The following is an 18,369-nucleotide window of genomic DNA, read 5'->3' as shown; positions in this document are numbered from 1 at the left end:
AGGAAACTTGTAAAGAAATTAGAGACTTGGATCTAGCTAGGACACAAAGTAGGCAGAGAATTTACCAATCTTCATTCAAATTCTTTTTTTTTTAAAGATTTTTATTTATTTGACAGACAGATCACAAGTAGGCAGAGAGGCAGGCAGAGAGAGAGGAGGAAGCAGGCTCCCTGCTGAGCAGACAGCCCGATATGAGGCTCGACCCCAAGACCCTGGGATCATGACCTGAGCCGAAGGCAGAGGCTTTAACCACTGAGCCACCCAGGCGCCCCTTCATTCAAATTCTTAACACTAAATAATAACTCCTTTAGCTTTATTCACATATTATTTTGTCTGTTCTTTTCTAACCATAAAATATCTTTATGGCTTTTAAAAATGGCATCTAAATCTAAGATACAAATACTAATAAAACCAGATTTTGTTGGACACCATGTCAGAAAGTAGTTAGATAAGCCTGTCACTTCTGTGTAGGATATTATTTTCAGTCCCTCTGTTTCACATACTACCAAGAAGGCAGGGTTGTGGAAATGAAATGCAAATTAAGATATGAATGAAACAACATTTATATTTGAAAGTAAAAGGAATTTAAGAAAATATTCCCTAAAATACACAGTAAGAATTTTATTGGTGGGGTTAGGAAACTATCACCTTTTATACATTAATGTAGTTTGTGTAATGCATCTCCTCTGAATTATAAGATTAGAGAAAGAAAGAAAGAGAAAAGGTAAGATAAGATAGATATGGGGAGGGGGACCCCTGGGTGGCTCAGTGAGTTAAGCCACTGCCTTAGGCTCAGGTTATGATCCCAGAGTCCTGGGATCGAGCCCCGCATTGGGCTCCTTGCTCGGCAGGGAGCCTGCTTCTCTCTCTGCCTCTCTGCCTGCTTACGTGCTCTCTCTCTCCTTCTCTCTGACAAATAAATAAAATCTTAAAAAAAAAAAAAGATAGATATGGGGATAAGACTTCCACTCATTACATTTCTTCTACTTGGAAACAGCAAACCAGCTATCCACATAAACTGCTCAGGAAAGCCAATCACAAAAGAAGAACTATGTATACTGTATAACTCCTTTTATACGAAGTCCAAGAACATGTAAAGCAAGACAGAATAGTAGTGGTGGTGGGGTAAGGAGACATGGTTGGAAGGGGCACAACGAAGCTCTCTCAGGTGTTGGAGATACCCCATATATACCGATCTGCACAGTTGTCGCATCAGATTCTACCTTTGGCACCCTAACATTTTACTACGCTGTACCTCTTAAGCATTTATTTTTTAATGCTCTTAAAGAAAAACCTTAGAAGCCTAAAGAATCTCACTCAACACAGCTTGCTTTTTGCCCTTGTCAAGGCTACAAAGCCTCTAATTAAGAAAAAAGTATTTAGGGCGCCTGGGTGGCTCAGTAGGTTAAGCCTCTGCCTTCGGCTCAGGTCATGATCTCAGGGTCCTGGGATGAGGGCCCGCATCCAGCTCTCTGCTCAGCAAGAAGCCTGCTTCCCCCTCTCTCTATGCCTGCCTCTCTGCCTACTTGTGATCTGTCATATAAATAAAATCTAAACAAAACAAAACAAAAAAGTATTTAGAGGTTATCTCCAATCTTTTATTCCCCTAATTTGCCTCACTCCCAACCCACCCCTAGGTCCATCATCTCTCCAAGGGTACTTCTACATCTGATCAACAGAAATTAAAGATAACCCCTAAGGGGCACCTGTGTGGCTCAGATAGTTAAGAGCCTTCTTAGACTCAGGTCATGATCCCAGGACTCTGGGATCAAGTCCCTCTTGGTGCTCCCTGCTCCCTGGAGAGCCTGCAGCTCCCTCTGCTTGTGCTGTCTGTCAAACAATACAAACAAATAAAATCTTTAAGAAAATAATAAAGATAACCTCTAAAAGAACAATCCAGAGGACGAGGATATCTGAGAATATCATATTCATAGTAAACAAGCTTCAGGGTCCTACTTTCACCAAACCAACAGTAAGCTCTCAAAAGGAAACTGAAAAGAAATCCTAACATAAACAACTTTTTTTTTTTTAAAGATTTTGTTTATTTATTTGACAGAGAGAGATCATAAGCAGGCAGAGAGAGAGGAGGAAGGAGGCTCCCCGCTGGGCAGAGAGCCCGATGCGGGGCTCGATCCCAGGACCCTGAGATCACGACCTGAGCCGAAGGCAGCGGCTTAACCCACTGAGCCACCCAGGCGCCCCTAACCTTCTCTTTAAACCTGGCTTGTTGGGGTGAGGGAACGGAGTCAGGCACCGCAGGGTGGCGGGGAGGGTGGTCGTGGTGAGCTTGCAATCCTAGGGCCCCGGCACCCGACCGGTTCCGGGAAGAAAGGGGCCGGGACGAGACGCCAAAGTAAAAACCGACGCCAGGAGCAACTCACTTTTGAAAGGCGCTTTCCGGTTACAAAGCACCCTCACATGCTTTACCTCATCGGCCACAGTATCCTTTCTGCGGGCCTCGAGCGTCTACGGATGCGAAGGGCCCAGCGTGCACGCGCGCCCTCTTCAAAACCGAGATTCCCCGGAGGGCCTCGTTACTCATCCCTGCCGCGACTCCACACCTCGCGGCCGCGCGCTCTCCCTTGGCGTCCGCGGCGCGCGCACGTCACTCGCCGGCTGCCAATCGGCGCCCAGCAGGTCAACCTCTCCTCTGGGGGCCCTCAGCGCCGCCCCCTCCTGCCTGCCGCGGGACCCAGGCCGCGGCGCCCGCCGGGCGCTTCCTCTCTCCGCGCACGCGCGACAGCTCGGCCGGAGAACGGCGCGGGCCGGGAGGGGAGTGGACGCTGCTGGCGAGGATGGTGCTGGAGAGCGTGGCCCGCATCGTGAAGGTGCAGCTCCCGGCGTATCTAAAGCGGCTTCCTGTCCCCGAGAGCATTACCGGGTTCGCCCGGCTCACAGGTAATCCCCGCCTTCCTCCAGTCCCCATCCGTGCACGTCTCCCAACGTGGGAGTGGGGGGTGGTCTAAACCTCCCCCGGCCAAGGGGCGGGGCTTGGCGAGTGGCGCGTTACTCCGTGACCCTGTGCGCAGACGGCGGGGGGCGGGCGCCGGCGCAGCCGCCTCGGAGCGCGGATGATTCCACCTCTCGTCCTTGTCTTAGTGCCTTTTCCGAGTCCTTTCGTGATGGGAGACCGGGTTTTTGCAGAGAAAGTGCCGAGTTGGTAGCGAGCCCGTATCTTTCATCTCTCTCTCTGTATCTCTCACTGCTGTGTGCTTGTTTGTGTTAGAGTAGGATAAGCCGTCGTTATCTAAGGCGCTGTGCAATCAGACAGTCCCAGCTCTCAGCGGGGTTTTACCCACAGCGTGTGTGTGGGGGGGGGGGCGGGGAGGAACAGAGCCATACACGCAATATGTGTATGACAGCTTTATTCAGTAACAAAATCCGAGAACAACCTCCATTCCCACAGGGAAGACTTGAAGTACCCCGAGGGCATTCGAGGTCAACTCCATTACCTTGGGCCTGGATGTAGTTAAGGTAACTTGAGTTCAGGAAAGAAAAATTGGCCAAAAGGTATTCAAAGGCCAGTACGATAGATCAAATGTTAGATAATGAAATTTAATGAATATATATGTAACATCGTGGTTTTAAGATCCGTTCTTTACAAAACAAAAACCCCACACACTCAGGATTTCACATCTAAAAGACGAAAATTTCCATAATGCAGCCAACACTTGGAAGATTTTGTTGGGTTTGGGATGTTAACAGTCTAAGAGGGGTATTTGCAAACCAGACTGAGACTGATTGGGATGGTGAGGGGAGAAACAACCATTTTGATTTGGCAAACTTTGAACTCATAGATCCAGAATGGGAATAAAACATGCATTAAGATAATTTTAAGATCAATAGGGCTCCTTAGCCTGGAACAGTCTGGAGTTCTGTGGTAGCTGACATGAAACATAGCGTTTGGAAGGCTTATTGATGGAAGGAGAATAACATATTCTTTGTAGACCAAAAGACAGAACTAGGACCAAATTAGTGAAAATTATTTGGAGATGGATTTCAGCCCCAATACACAGAATGCTTCTGTTTGGTTGTTTTTTTGTTTTTTTTTTAAGAGAATACTGTCCCTAAAAAAGGATAATATTTTTTAAAAAAAGGCAGAGTCAGATAGTAGATTTAGAAGAGGTAAACTAGAGGACATTCTAAATCTAGAGATTCTTTGAATTCTGGCTTGGTAGGAAGCTTATAATTGAATAGAAAGCGTGGTAACTGAATAATTAACATTGAAAGAAGCATCAAACCTCAGAATCAGGGTAAAAGTAACATAAAATGAAAAAATGTTTCAAGTATTTATAAACATCAAAAGATTTTGATCCTGTAATTCTGATAGATTTTCTGCAGTTATATAAAATTTTGACTTTTTCCCTTTATCATTGCTTTTACTTTAGTACTTTACATATTTTAATATATTTCTCTTTTTCTAACAACTGTATAATCCTTTTTTAGACTAACGTCATGGTAGGCCTAACCATTCCCCTACAGTTGGAAATTTGTAATGTTTGTGCATATATATCTTTTATTCATAATGTTCTGGTAAGTAGCCCTATACCAGTTGTTAAGGGTTTTTTCCTCCTTTGAATTATACCCTTGAATGAATTCACAAAAGTGGTAATACCAGGTCAGAAGAATATAATTGTTTTGTGACATTATTTCCCAGTTCCCAACTTATATTAATAATTTGCCCAAATTAACTGCCAAGTTTTTAACAGGAAAGAAAGAAGTCCCCTTACTCCCACCGCAGTCCAGTGTAAACTGAATTATGTGTGCTGATTCCAGTGGTGGCTGGTTTTACATTAGTTTCAATTTTCTGTAAATGCAGTGTAGTTTTAACAATACAGAGTATGTAATTTGATTGAATGGCTAGATTTTAGAAGTGTTTTTTTTTCCCCATTTTTTATTTTTCCCCTTCAAAATCTCCACTGTCAACAAATATTTAATTCCTATTAAAGGCATTAAGGAAACTTAGCCTAAAGTTTTTCTCCCTTAAATCAATAATAATAGTAACTTCCTCTTCAAAGCTGTTGAATATTTAAAGTGGGGACTGTTGTCTCAGGGAGAGTGACAACATTGATAAATATCTTAAAAACATGTATTTAAGTTCCATTATAATGTGTCTATTTTAGTTCTTATTGTATTGCTTGTTAGGAAACGTTTGTAATAACTGCTTTATGAAAAAATGAGGTAGTCTATTTCATACTAGACAACAAGATAACAATTGCATAATTTGTTTTGGAGCACTATGGAAGAAAATTCCCACTGATCAATTTCTACTCTGAGTCTTCCCTACAGAGTAGATTGTAATAGCTAAATAATAGATAAATTACATTTATCTGTCTTGATTGAGCTACTTACAGAATCCATACTTAGACTTTTGTTGAAATAACCTGGAGGACCACTTTTCAGCAAATGTTTAAAATGTCTAAGGCACCAAAAGTGTTTCCATTTTCTATCTGAAAATTAGAAGGAAGTAATGGCTTACATTTTCATTGCTTTTTTTTCCCCTTCCCTATTTACATGTAGTGGTTTTTTTAAAAGCACTTGGCTCTCTCATGATGACTCTGCATTCTTGGTAAACACTTGGAGATCCTTAATCACCATACAATATTTACAGACCGTCCTTATCTATTAGAAACAACTTACCTATTTTTGTTTAGGTCTTATGTTTAACAGTGAGTCTTTTAAGATAAATTTGTATGATTCTGCCCTTTGGAAATGTAGTCTATTCTAATACTCTGACCTTAAAAAAGCTTTCCCTGTTGTATAAACTTTTAAAATAGAACAACAACAAAATCCTCCTATGCGGAAGTCAGAAGTAGTTTACTTCTAGATTTAAAAGCTTGCTGTGAAACTGAATGTAGTAGCTCTTCCCTCCTTGACTCTGTTTGCTTCTTTGAAACATAACAGTTTTGCTCCTAAAGATAATGCAGTGAATCCCAAGATAATCAATATGTTTTCTGGAGTAACACAAGCATGTCAGAGCTGACAGCTTTAAAGGCATTAGCTCTGTTTACCTAGAAAGGGCCAATTTTGAATGAAGAATTTAGAAGTGGAAAAGGGTTGAAAACTTAGATGGGTAAGAAGACTTCTACAGGCATGTTTATAGCAACCTTATTTATAATAGCCCCAAACTGGAAGCACCCAAAATATCTACCAACAGGAGAGTGGATAAACAAAGTGTAGTATACTACACTACAGAGTGGAATATTGGTTAGCCGGAAAAGGGAGTGAATTACTGATCCACTGGATGAATCTCAAAAAAACTTAATGTTGAGTGAAAAATCTTTGTTTGTAGACATCACTGGTGGGAGGATAGACTGGAAAGGGACAGAAGAATACTTTCTTGGGTGGTAGAGTATTTTGCATGTTTTTATGTTTTCAGTGGAGGCTGCTGGGGTATATTTAATTGTACTGCTCAGAGCTAAACACCTAAGATCTGTTTAGTGTATGTAAAATTTGTCACAATATTTTTTAAAGAAATAGAGTAAAAGGTGAGTTTTCTCAATAGGGATGTATAAGAAATTATTAAATTCAAACTAGAAAGTTGCATTTATTACTATGTAAATACTAGAGATTATTTCTAAAAGATCAAAGAATTTTATCTTAAAAAACTGTTTTTGAGAATTTGGGAAAAGAGTTTCATAGTTCCCAGAAGTTTTAAAAGTTTTTTCCCTCTTCCTAGTGAGACCAACTGTATTTAAGTCAGTGTAATTAAAGAATTAAAGATTATACTAGCCTTTGTGGAGAACAGTTTCAGTCTCATTAACACATTTTGTGCCATCTAACTACTTTGCGGTGTAAAATTTTTCAAGTCATCAGGTGTTTATTGAGTACTTGGTCCAGGAAATATTCTAGACACCAAAACACTGTTCATAAGAATGAATGGAAAAAAGTTTTTTAAATTGATCATTAATTTCGTTTTATTGGCTTTTGGTCCTGAACAGTTCGTATTAGATTTTAAGTGGCAATAGTAAAACCATCCCTTGAAAATATTTTACTTTCCTCTTTTTACAATTCAGAAATAGAAATATTTCTATTTTATCTAATAAGAAAGCACGTTAGTAAACTATCAGCAACCATGTTCCCAACATTATTTTAATAGTATCATTATACACCACCTTTTGAGATGGCAAAAGTCTGTCCTAGATTCTTAGAATATTATTCCTAATAGAGATCCATGTGTGTCTACGTGTGCTTCTACAAATGTTTTTATCATTGTATTTGTTTATATATCATGGTCAGGAATAGGGTGTGATAGGTAGCCTATCTTTATAAAAGTTTGAATCTGCCCTGTCCTAATCTGAATTCTGTTTCTCTGAGGAGATTCTTTGAACAGTATCTAAACTTCCAAAAAATTATGTGAAAATTGCTTGCTATGCAGGTTGCTTTGAAATGTTCTTTTTGGTGTAGATTTTGTTACTCTGATGGTATGAGTTGTTTCAGTGTACCTTCTGAGGCTGTTGCTTATCTTAATAGTGGGAAGTAGAATATTACAAAACACATTTAGAACTCTGCTTGGTATTTTAGAATGAGTGTGGTCTGATTTTTTTTTTTTAACTTAGAAACAGGTATTTAAAAAAAATTGGAAACAGGAAAACTTCACTGAGAGGAGGAAGATCTTTCTGAAGTGAAAAATTTGAAAGAAAAAAATTTGAGGAAATTTAAGCCTTTTACGTTCAAATGAGTAAGCAGAATGTTGCCTAACTGGGTCCCTTTTTAGTGGATTGAATGTTGAGGTCACACTAAGGTCCATGTACTTGACTTAATTATAGCCCAAAATACCTACACCCCACACTCTCACACCCTTGATCTCTCACACTGTTATCTTCTACTCCTGGCTTGTCTACTTCATAATTTTTCATAGATGCACCTCCTTGCCCTAAATGAAACAGAGCTCTCCCTGAGGAAGTCACTTCCCCTGCCTGTAGCTCTCTCAGTGGTATCTTTTCTTTCTCTATCTTTTCCTTGTCTTCTCTGGGATGAGGGGGCAGAGAAAGTTGGCATCTTTTAGGCTCTGCAGAGCAGCTTCCACACTGTACTACTTCACTGTTTCAAAGAAAACTGTGACTTGTGCCATCCTTCTGTATCCCTAATTTTTTGCTGCTAACTATTGACCTTTTAGTCTCTCTCTAATATTCTTTATTTTATTTATTTGACAGAGAAAGAGAAATCACAAGTAGGCAGAGAGGCAGGCAGAGAGAGATGGGGAAGCAGGGCCCTGCTGAGCAGAGAGCCCGATGCGGGGCTTGATCCCAGGATCCTGAGATCATGACCTGAGCTGGAGGCAGAGGCTTAACCCACTGAGCCACTCAGGCGCCCCTCTCTTTTATATTCTTTAAAGATGTCAACACCTCATATTTTCCCCTTTCTTCTACAACACTACACTGGTCTTAATCTGATTAAAATTGCTCTTCTTTAAAAAAAAAAAAAAATGCTCTTCTTATGTTCTGTTTTGTTTTGTTTTTAAATTAGAGACCAGTATCTCCATCCATTCAGATAATGAAACCAGAAATCTGGGAATCAGAAAAAGCCTCACTTCCTCCATATTTGATCACGCACCCAATCCTATCGATTTTATTGAGTTAGTGGTTCTTATGCTTCAAGGCAAGTGAAGATTGATCACAGACCTACTCGGTGTCCCCAATGAAAGCATCAAACTATTCTCAAAAAATGCATGCACACATACACTGTTAAGGCAGTTTCAGGGGATCCATTTGGCCCTTTTTACTTTAATGGCCACGGCCTCAGTTTAAGTTTGCATGATTTTTTTTCAGAATTATTTCTGTGGATTTCTAACAGATTGTCTTGCATTTTGTCCTCCCATTACCAGCCCTGTCTGCTCTTACCTGTTTCTCCACCAGTCCATCTTCCATCTGATACCATAATTCCATCTGATTTCATAGAAAATAGCTTTCTATTTATGTTAATATTTAGATATATCAATGGTTCCCTTTCATGTACAGAGTAGATTATTACCTACCTGTTGATTTTTTTTTTAAGATTTTATTTCTTCATTTGACACAGTATGAAAGAGGGGGAGCTGCAGGCAGAGCTGCAAGCAGGCGCCCCAAGGAGCAGGGAACCTGACATGAGGCTCCATCCCAGAACCTGGGGTCATAACCTGAGTGGAAGGCAGACGCTTAACCGACTGAGTCACCTCGGTGCCCCTCCTGATGATTTTTATCATTTGGCACCTGGTCACCTGTATAGTCCTTCCCTGTTTCATGATATTCCAGCAGTATTGTCACTTTTCATGCATCTTGGTATCTCTGCCTTTGCCTATGCTGTTTCTTCTGTATGAAATACAGCCCCTCCTTCCATAAGCCTGTGGACTCCTATACTCTTACTCATCTTTCAGAAACCTAGTTAGGTGCCATATCCTCTCTGTAAAGTCTGCTCATCCCTGCGGAGTTAATCATGTCATCTTCTGTACTGCTTATTTATAATTATACATACTATACAGTATTGTAATCCTTTTTTATAGATCTGTATTCCATTCTAGATGAAAAGTTTCTTTGGGTTAGGGATTATGTCTTATAATTTTTGTATCTTCACCTCTCATATCACCTAATCTGTTTGTGAGGTCTTACACTTCTTGAGGGCGCTTCAGATTTTTTTCTTAAATGTCTTAAACAGAATTTTTATCTGTTAACTTACACTATTCTCATTCATAAGCCTTGAATAAAGGCAAACAAGTGCATACTAATGGGAGTTCCCTTAAATACCAGCTTAATGGGGTACAGACTCAATTCAGTTAAAATTAATTGAAGTCTTGGTTTACATAAGTCTGTTAGAGGATAGTGAGTGAGTGAGGAGACCAGTATTTTAGTTTCAGGGTGGAATGTGTTAGTAGCTTCCTTTTGCATAGTGCTCAAAAGTTTCTAGAGTGGTTTCCAACTTCATTCATTCATTCCTCCCAACAGTTCTATGAAGTTGGAAGTTTCCTTACATGTATTCTTTGTTGTGCCTTGAAAGTTCTTTACTCAAGTCTTTGAGCTCTCTGCTTTTCCTTTAGGTCTTGGCTTAAAGATCTTTTTTCCTTCCTGTGTCCCTTACCTAAAGTTGCAGTCAGCCTATTGCTTTGCCCCTAGGATCGTCTCTTTCTTATATGATCCTGTTTGTTTCCTTCATAGCTCTTACTATAGTCTAAAATTATCTTGCTTATTTATTTGTTTACCTGTTTGTGGTTGTCTCCTCATCTAAAATGTATACTGTATGAGTATACAGGGACCTTGTACATCTGCCTGAATCCCCAGCACCTAATGTAATATTTGGGATGTGGTGGGTACTTGTATTGTTGAACAAATGAATGAATTATGTAGTTCTGTTTTATAGACCAAAGAAACCTAATTCCGAGTATTTGAAAATTTGGATTTATTCCACAAGTAAACTGTGAATTCATTATGTATTGAAATCCTACTTTTGTACCAGGCACTCTACTGAGCACTGGGTACATAGAAACAGATAAGAAAGCTGCTACACTTTCATTAGCACATTGTCTCCACATCGTGGGTACTTACTGTGTAGTCAAAAACTAAATTGGAATTGTTTAAGAATAGCAAAGAGATCAGATTTCTTAATTCATTAAAATATATTAAGTACTAAAATTGGCAAGGGAACTCAGAGGGGATTGATTGTACAAGAGCAAACTTTTTTTTTAAAGATTTTATTTATTTATTTGACAGATAGAGATCACAAGTAGGCAGAGGCAAGCAGAGAGAGAGGAGGAAGCAGGCTTCCTGCTGAGCAGAGAGCCCAACTCGATCCCACCCTGGGATCATGACCTGAGCTGAAGGCAGAGGCTTTAACCCACTGAGCCATCCAGGTGCCTCCAAGAGCAAACTTTTTAGAGTGAGGGAAATACCCCGTATTTTGCTTCAGGTAGTGTTTATAGGTATAGGTAGGTGTAAAGACTCATCCAGTATAACACTTAACTCAAAGCTCAACAGTCTATACTATAAATTATGACTCAATATAAAATAAAATAAATTGAAGCAAGCATTATTTAGGCACGGAGGATATAGTGGTGATCTGGACAAATAAGGTGTCTGCTTTTGTAGATCTTACATCCTGACTGGGGAACATGATAGATGGATGTAGCTATTAAAATTCATGTTTCCAAATGATGCTAAGAAATTGGGAAATGTTCCTGATATAAAGTGAAAAATGTAAGATATGGACTGTATATACAGCATGGTCTCGGTTTTTATGTATTGAAAACACGTATTTACAGAGCAAAAAAAAAAAAAAATGTTATCAACTCTTGACTGATAGTATTATAAGTTATTTTTATACTTTCCTAAATTTTGTAAATAAGTGCTGTTTTTGATAATCCTAAACAATAAAAATAAAGAATATACTGTACAAAATATACATTATACCTGACAATTAGGAGGTAATAGTTTTCCCCTCAAAGTATCTAAAATTTCTGTAATAGCTCAACATGTATCAGGTAGGTTCATTGGAAATAGCTGTTTTAAAATTTTTAAAAATTTGTTTGATTTTTCTGTATTTCATATTTGTTTGCTAAAAATCAACCTTAATAAATACATTTAAAGTTATTAAGCTTCAAAGTCTTTATTATTTTTCTTTATAAACCTTTTCTTTAATTAAATTGAAGATTATCACCTTCAGAAAGTAGATTGTACTCAGGCTTTTGTTTGAATTCCTTTGTTGTAGGAGGTAATAGTACTTTTTATTCCCATACTATCACAGAGTAATGCTTTACTGAGGAATTAAGTACGTCAAAGGAACATTTTCTGAAGTAGATTTTTAAAAGTATTAACACCATTTTTTTCCCTGAGATTTGTGGGCTAGGACAGGAAATGCCAAACTTAAGAATCTAGGTTAAGGTTTTCATCTTTAAATTTCTATTTACTTTTTGAGTTTGAGCATTTAACCTCATGACTTTATAATTTTGTAATATACAGAATAATACTTAAAATTTACTCTACATTTAATAAACATTTACTGGATATCTACTACTTTAAAATATTTTACTGAGTATTGGGTCAATAGATATTCATTGCCGGATCTACAAGATAAGTGCAAATAAATAATTAAGTACTGTGTGGTGAGTGAGAAAGGGACTGACATTTATGCTCTGCATTCATTCATTAAGTCATTCATAAAACACCTATGAGGTATCTACTTTGTGTGAGAGAGAGTGGTAGGGACAAATGAGTCAGTTTTATAAGCAGATGACAATGGTGTGATAAAACAAACAGGTAAAGGGCTTGGAAGTACAAGAGGAAGTGATAGATTTTGCTTTGTGAAATCAAGGAAGACTTCTGGAGAAGGCAATATATGACATTAATCTTAAAGGATCTACACAAATCAGTCCAGTAAACTAGAGGCAGAAAGAAGGAATCCCTTATGCAAAGAACACAGGAAGGCAGCTACTAGATAGTAGCTTTGGGTGGTTTCAGGTAGGTAAGAGATGGGTGCCGAAGTTGTCAAAGCAGCCTTGCCATGCTATAGAGATGTTACTTTATTGAAACAATGGTCTGTAGCAGTGCCATCCAAAAAACATGATGGAAATGTTCTTTGGCTGTCAGAGTAGCCACAAGTACCATGTCATTATTGAGCTGGTGATATGTAACTAGTTTGTCTTAGAAACTGAATTTTAAATTTTACTTAATTTTAATTTATTTAAAGTTTATAGCTTTATGTGTGTTTTAATCATGTTCTTAAATTTTCTATATTTTATGATGCTTTGACATCATGAGGGCCAAGAAGAACCTGCACCTTCCCAGCTAATTCTTAGAGATAATGAACAACCTGCCCTATGAACACACTTTTCATATGCAAACCAACCACCTCCTTTAAAACGCTCTCACGTAGCACACCAGTATTTCTCCTGCCCTAATCACCGAGGGCTAGGTACTAGACAACTAGGGACTACCCCTATAGCCCAGAGCCCATGGAAATTATTCCTTCACCTTTTCCATGGAAAACACAAGATTTGTGTGGGTGTTTTCCTTTTGCCTTCCTCCTGACCAAACCTGGTACTTCCTGTGTGGCTCTGTGTGACATCGTGTAGCTGCTCTTGGGAATACAAACAGTAAACTTTTCTTTCAAGGCAGTTGTCTCCTTGTCTGTCATCTTACCATACCTGGTTAAAATAAAATCACAGGTACAAATCAAAGCAGTGTGGCTTGTGGCTACTATATTAGACAACAACTGATCTATAGATAGAGCCCTTCTCCTCAAGAAACAGTTCTTTTCATTTCCAGAACTTCATTCAGAGAATCTATGGGGTGTCTCCACGTTGGTTATGAGAATAGAATGGTGAACATGATAGGTAAGGTCCTTGTCCTTACAGAGCTTCATTCTGGCAACTAAAAGATTATATCCCCAAAGATTTCAACTATATACTATTATGTTGAGTTGGCAATATTTTTTCAAAGGAGTGGCTACCAATTTCCATAACCTACTGATAAAAATTATTATATATCTTCTCTGCTAGGCACTGTTACAGTTTCTATTCATATAGTATATAGATATGTGTTTCATTTAGAAACTTTGGCATGGTGGTGTATCAAAAATAGTTTCATTTTGGAAGACTTCATACTAAGCCAGTTTTTTCCTTTAATACTTGAATAGTAAGAACAATTATCTCTGGGGTAGTTTTACCAAGAGAAGAACAGATAAAATTTTAAATCTGTTGGATTCGATGAAATCAAAACAGGTTAGGATTTATTTCCTGCACTAAACCTGCTTATTAAGCTGTAGTTTACCCACATGAATAATGGATATAATAATGGTACCTACCAAGTATAGCTGTTTAAAACAGCTTAACAGAATTAAATAAAGTAATGCAGTTGTACTCTTAGCATAGTGTGTTAACATTCATTAGCATGCCTTGGCACATGATCTTTAGTTCTTTTTTTCTTGACTAAGCTATTTCTACATAGTGCTTAGCAAGATAGCAGGTAAGCACTCAGTGGAAGATTGTCAAAGGATAACATTTTAAGAACAGAAATGTTTCTCTTACAGAGGCATGGCACTAGCCAACATTTGATGAACGCATGCTGAAATGTTGAAATCTTGGTTATGTGTTTGTCTTCACAGACATAGGGACCATTTTATTTAGTCACTTAACCCCCTTAAGACAGTACTTTGTACTCCCGAAGGCATTTAATGAACGCTTAGGGAAAAAGATGTATCTAATAATGAGAACATTCAGTGTATGAAAATTTCAATTAGTTCTTTAAAATAGTAGCTTTTAGAAACATTTCTTTCTTTTTTTTTTTTTTTAAGATTTTTATTTATTTGACAGAGATCACAAGTAGGCAGAGAGGCAGGCAGAGAGAGAGGGGGAAGCAGGCTCCCTGCTGAGCAGAGAGCCCAATGAGGGGCTCCATCCCAGGACGCTGGGATCATGACCTGAGCCGAAGGTAGAGACTTTAACCCACTGAGCCACCCAGGCGCCCCTCTAGAAACATTTCTTAAGGAATCACTATGTCTTACCAAAAATGTAAATTAAAGCACTGAAGACATGTTCTTTCTGAAATCCTAAATCAAGGGTAAAATATTCATTTTTGGGTATTCTGTTACATGATTTTAGACATGGTGGAAATGTTTTCTAAACCTATAAAATATATCAGTTTTGTTTGTAATAATCGTGATCATTATTCCTGAAACAAAAACAAAGTAAACACAAATATACTTTGTGTGAGGATAATGAAATAAAATATTTGACGTAAGATAGGATCTATTTCTCCAAGTTTTGTGTTTTAAGTCTTAAGTTAGCCTACAGATAAAATGAAGTGGTCTCAGGTATAGGTGGCTTGATTGTGTTAATTAGATAAGTTATCTATATTGTGTTATAGATAAGTTAGTTTTGAGATTAACATGAGAAGTAAAGAATAGGGAAAGAGTAAGCTCAAGGACAACACGTGCTGTTTGAACTCTGTTATGAAAGGGCCGCACACTTAAATCTGTACGTGTTCAGTTGCAGAATGGCTTCGGTTACTGCCTTTCCTCGGTGTACTTGCACTACTTGGCTACCTTGCAATTCGTCCATTCCTCCTGAAGAAAAAACAACAGAAGGATAGCTTGATTAATCTTAAAATACAAAAGGAAAATCCCAAAGTGGTGAATGAAATAAACATTGAAGATCTGTGTCTCACCAAAGCAGCTTACTGTAGGTGTTGGCGTTCTAAGACGGTAAGATGTGTGCTCAAACGTACTCTAACACCACACAGTTAAAGTTGTTCTGCTTGTTAAATCATCACTTTTGAGGTTCTGGGAGATGAACGATTTTTCCACAGGGTTCTGAAATTCTGTATTCCTAAGTTAAAGTTTGCATTTTATGATGGATATGTACCTATTTTAGAAAAGTTACAGCAGCAAGGAAGGATAGAAATCTGATGCTTTAGAGCTCATGTCTGCCACTGATAGTGTGACTCTGGTTGGGCAAGTTACTTAATCCTAAATCTCTGATGTTCAGGGTTGGGTTTTTTTTTTTTCCCCAATAATAGGTCAACATCATAGATAGTTTTTAGGATTTGGTGAGATGCTGTATGTACAGTACCTTATATATAGATAAGCTAATACATGGCATCTATAATTATGGATGACTTTTAATGTTGAAATAATAAAGAATATGGAGTGATGAGTATTACAAGTGGCTGGTGATATGTGTTTTCTTCTAGTACTATGATCATAGGTTATTTGAAGTTTTAAGTATGGGAGTGTTCATCACAACATTTTTTTGTGATAGCAAAGTTCTGGAAATAATCTAGATATGTATCTGAAAATGGGAATAATTAAAGTATAGCATAATACAAATTAAGGGATGTTAGGAAGCTATTACAAATCATGTTTTTAAAGACTATTTTAATGACATGAGAACATGATATAATTAATAAATGCACAGTACATTCAGTGGGATCCCAATTTTGTTTTTTAAAAAAGGAATACAGTAAATGCAGAGGAAAAATAGATCAAAATCTTGATTATTGTTACTTATGAGTGAATTTTTAAATGTATTTTTAAAGTTTGTTTTAAAAATGTTATGTGTGAGTTTTATAATAAGAAAGCATGAAGTAATGTTTTTTGAATTTAAATTGCAATTAACCCTTGAACAGCATGGAGGTTGGGGCAGCCACCCCCTGCACAGTCAAATCTGGGTATAATTTTTGGCTTTCCCAAAACTTAATGGCGTACTGTTTACCAGAAGCCTTACTGATGACATAAACAGACAATTAACACATACCTTGTATGTGAGATGTATTACTTACTTTATTCTTACCATGAAGTAAGCTAGAGAAAAAAATACGAAATTTTCTCTTCCTATGGTTAAAAAAAAAAATATATATATATATAAGAGATTTATTGAAAAAAAAATCCACAGTTACGTGGACCCACACAGTTCACACCTGTGTTGCTTAAGGGTCAACTGTACATTCTTTTTAAATTTAAATAAACGAAGAGGTAAGCTCTAATTTGGAGTTCCACAGAGAACAAGGGCTTATTTTGGTCCCCCTTTAAACTTGTTTAATTGACTCTTGAAATAATTCAAAGCTCTTTATTGAAAATCTGTATCAAATAATACATTATTTAAAATTGTTAGATTTGCTTTGATATTGGATTGAGTTAGGTTAGATGTAGAATACACATTACTCAGGAAAGCTGATGATCTATTTCAAAGTTATGTAATTTCTTTATAAGAACATTCCATAAATATTCCTACTTATTAAATCATTTTAAAAATAACACTTGTAATACATTATATGTTAATAAAAAATTAAAAATTATAAGAAAGAAAAAAATAAATAAAATAACACTTGTAACTCTTTTTCCTTTCTAGTTTCCTGCCTGTGATGGTTCACATAATAAACATAATGAATTGACAGGAGATAATGTGGGTCCACTAATACTGAAGAAGAAAGAAGTATAATAGTAATGAATTAGGATTGAATTCGGTTGTGTGCTGTAAAATCTTATAACAATATTTTTTCATTCTTTGTGTATAGAGGGTCTTTCAAATGGTGGTCTTAATGATTGCTACTGGTTGAGTAATTATTTCTGCCAATTTATTTTCTTGCTACACTACTGTTCATATTTGATATTTTGTATATTCAGTCATTTATATAGAGGTTAAATTGTACACCCCTTTCATTCTTAATGTATCTTCCTGAATAAAAGCAACAGTCTTGGTTTTACCTAACTGAGAAAAATATGTTTTGGTAGTTAGTCCAAAGCTATTCCTCTGAATTTCAATATTTTCTACAGAATCTACAATTAAAGTTTTTCTCCCTACGTACACTGTTAAATATATTATTTTTCAGTCCCCTTCTGTTTTGATCATTTGAAGTGATTTTTCCTCTTGGCCTTCCATTCTCCATTCTTTTCAGATCAATAAGAAAAACACTGCTTTCAAGAATTACTTGAGTTTTTAAAGAGATAAATGCTTTGCTTTATAAAGACTGTGTCTAGTAAGTGTGAATATCCCAGTTTCTGAAAAGACATGAACTGGATATAGAAAGTTCCAAAAAGGAACAGTTATATGCATTATAAAAAATTTGTTTACTTTATAAAAGGCTTGTTTATGTTTGTTTAGGTGTGTGTTTTGTAAAAGTATCTTGAACTTTCCACTCAGTGACAGAGTGGAATGGGGTGGCAAGAATACTTAAACTCCCAAGCTGCTGCAATTTGAAGGTTAATTAGAAATAAACATAAAAAACATCTGAATTCATATTAAAATGATAAATTAGTGTTCAAAATCCTTTACATTTTTCTCTTTATAACAGTGTAAGCCAATAAAGCATAAAATACGAAAAGGTTGCAAAATTAACTTATTGGAGAATCTTAAAACTTTTGTAATTTTTTAGCCTAAGTCTATTTGGTTTTATTGTATATCATAGTTCTTACATTAATAGCTATCCTTACGTCGTCTATTAAAGGTACAATCCTGTCAGTTTACTGTGTCTTTTTTATATACAAGGAAGGTACAGGAGGCCAACATATTTAATTCTCCCAATAATAATCAAAGTTAATAGCATGCATATATACAAGACCCTGCACTAAGTCTGGTATGTAGATTTGTAATTTATTATGTGTAATGTCAGTAGGTTCTATTGTGTGATCTTTGATCTTGACTCTTGTGACCAACGGCAGGAATTTTACTTTTATTTATTTATTTATTTTTAAGATTTTATCTATTTGACAGAGAAATCATAAGCAGGCAGAGAGACACAGGGAAGCAGACTCCCTGCTGAGCATAGCGCCAATGCGGGGGTAGGGGGGGCTCCATCCCAGGATCCTGAGTTCATGACTGCAGCCTAAGGCAGAGGCTCTAACCCACTGAGCCACCCAGGCGCCCCAACAGCAGGAATTTTAAAGTTAGAGTTAGAAAGGCAGTTG

General features: G+C 37.3%; 1 protein-coding gene and 1 long non-coding RNA gene across 2 annotated transcripts in view; one reads left to right on the top strand and one right to left on the bottom strand.

Annotated features, from left to right (window-relative positions):
• Positions 1-2,618, bottom strand: part of LOC131829827 (uncharacterized) — a 30,349-nt gene extending 27,731 nt beyond the window's left edge. The window contains exon 1 of the long non-coding RNA XR_009353011.1: positions 2,382-2,618. This is a non-coding gene — a long non-coding RNA (uncharacterized LOC131829827). The remainder of the gene's footprint in view (positions 1-2,381) is intronic.
• A 53-nt stretch (positions 2,619-2,671) lies between these two features.
• On the top strand, positions 2,672-17,923 carry CISD2 (CDGSH iron sulfur domain 2). Its single transcript, XM_059171986.1, has 3 exons — positions 2,672-2,898; positions 14,954-15,168; positions 16,814-17,923. The coding sequence occupies exons 1-3, from the start codon at positions 2,796-2,798 to the stop codon at positions 16,901-16,903; spliced, it is 408 nt and encodes a 135-aa protein (XP_059027969.1). The 5' UTR covers positions 2,672-2,795; the 3' UTR covers positions 16,904-17,923.
• Positions 17,924-18,369: the final 446 nt, after the last annotated feature.

The sequence above is a fragment of the Mustela lutreola genome, chromosome 1 (genome assembly GCF_030435805.1).
Source record: "Mustela lutreola isolate mMusLut2 chromosome 1, mMusLut2.pri, whole genome shotgun sequence".
NCBI classification, from domain to species: Eukaryota; Metazoa; Chordata; class Mammalia; order Carnivora; family Mustelidae; genus Mustela; species Mustela lutreola.
Note: the sequence above shows the minus strand (reverse complement) of the source record. Positions and strands in the feature narration are given on the sequence as shown.

What these genes read in the sequence shown, in the direction of transcription:
- CISD2 (XM_059171986.1), top strand. Translation starts at nt 2,796, where the DNA reads ATGGTGCTGGAGAGCGTGGCCCGCATCGTGAAGGTGCAGCTCCCGGCG. An exon ending in CGGGTTCGCCCGGCTCACAG is followed by an intron (nt 2,899 to 14,953) that starts GTAATCCCCGCC and finishes GTACGTGTTCAG; the next exon opens with TTGCAGAATGGCTTCGGTTA. An exon ending in GGTGTTGGCGTTCTAAGACG is followed by an intron (nt 15,169 to 16,813) that starts GTAAGATGTGTG and finishes TTTCCTTTCTAG; the next exon opens with TTTCCTGCCTGTGATGGTTC.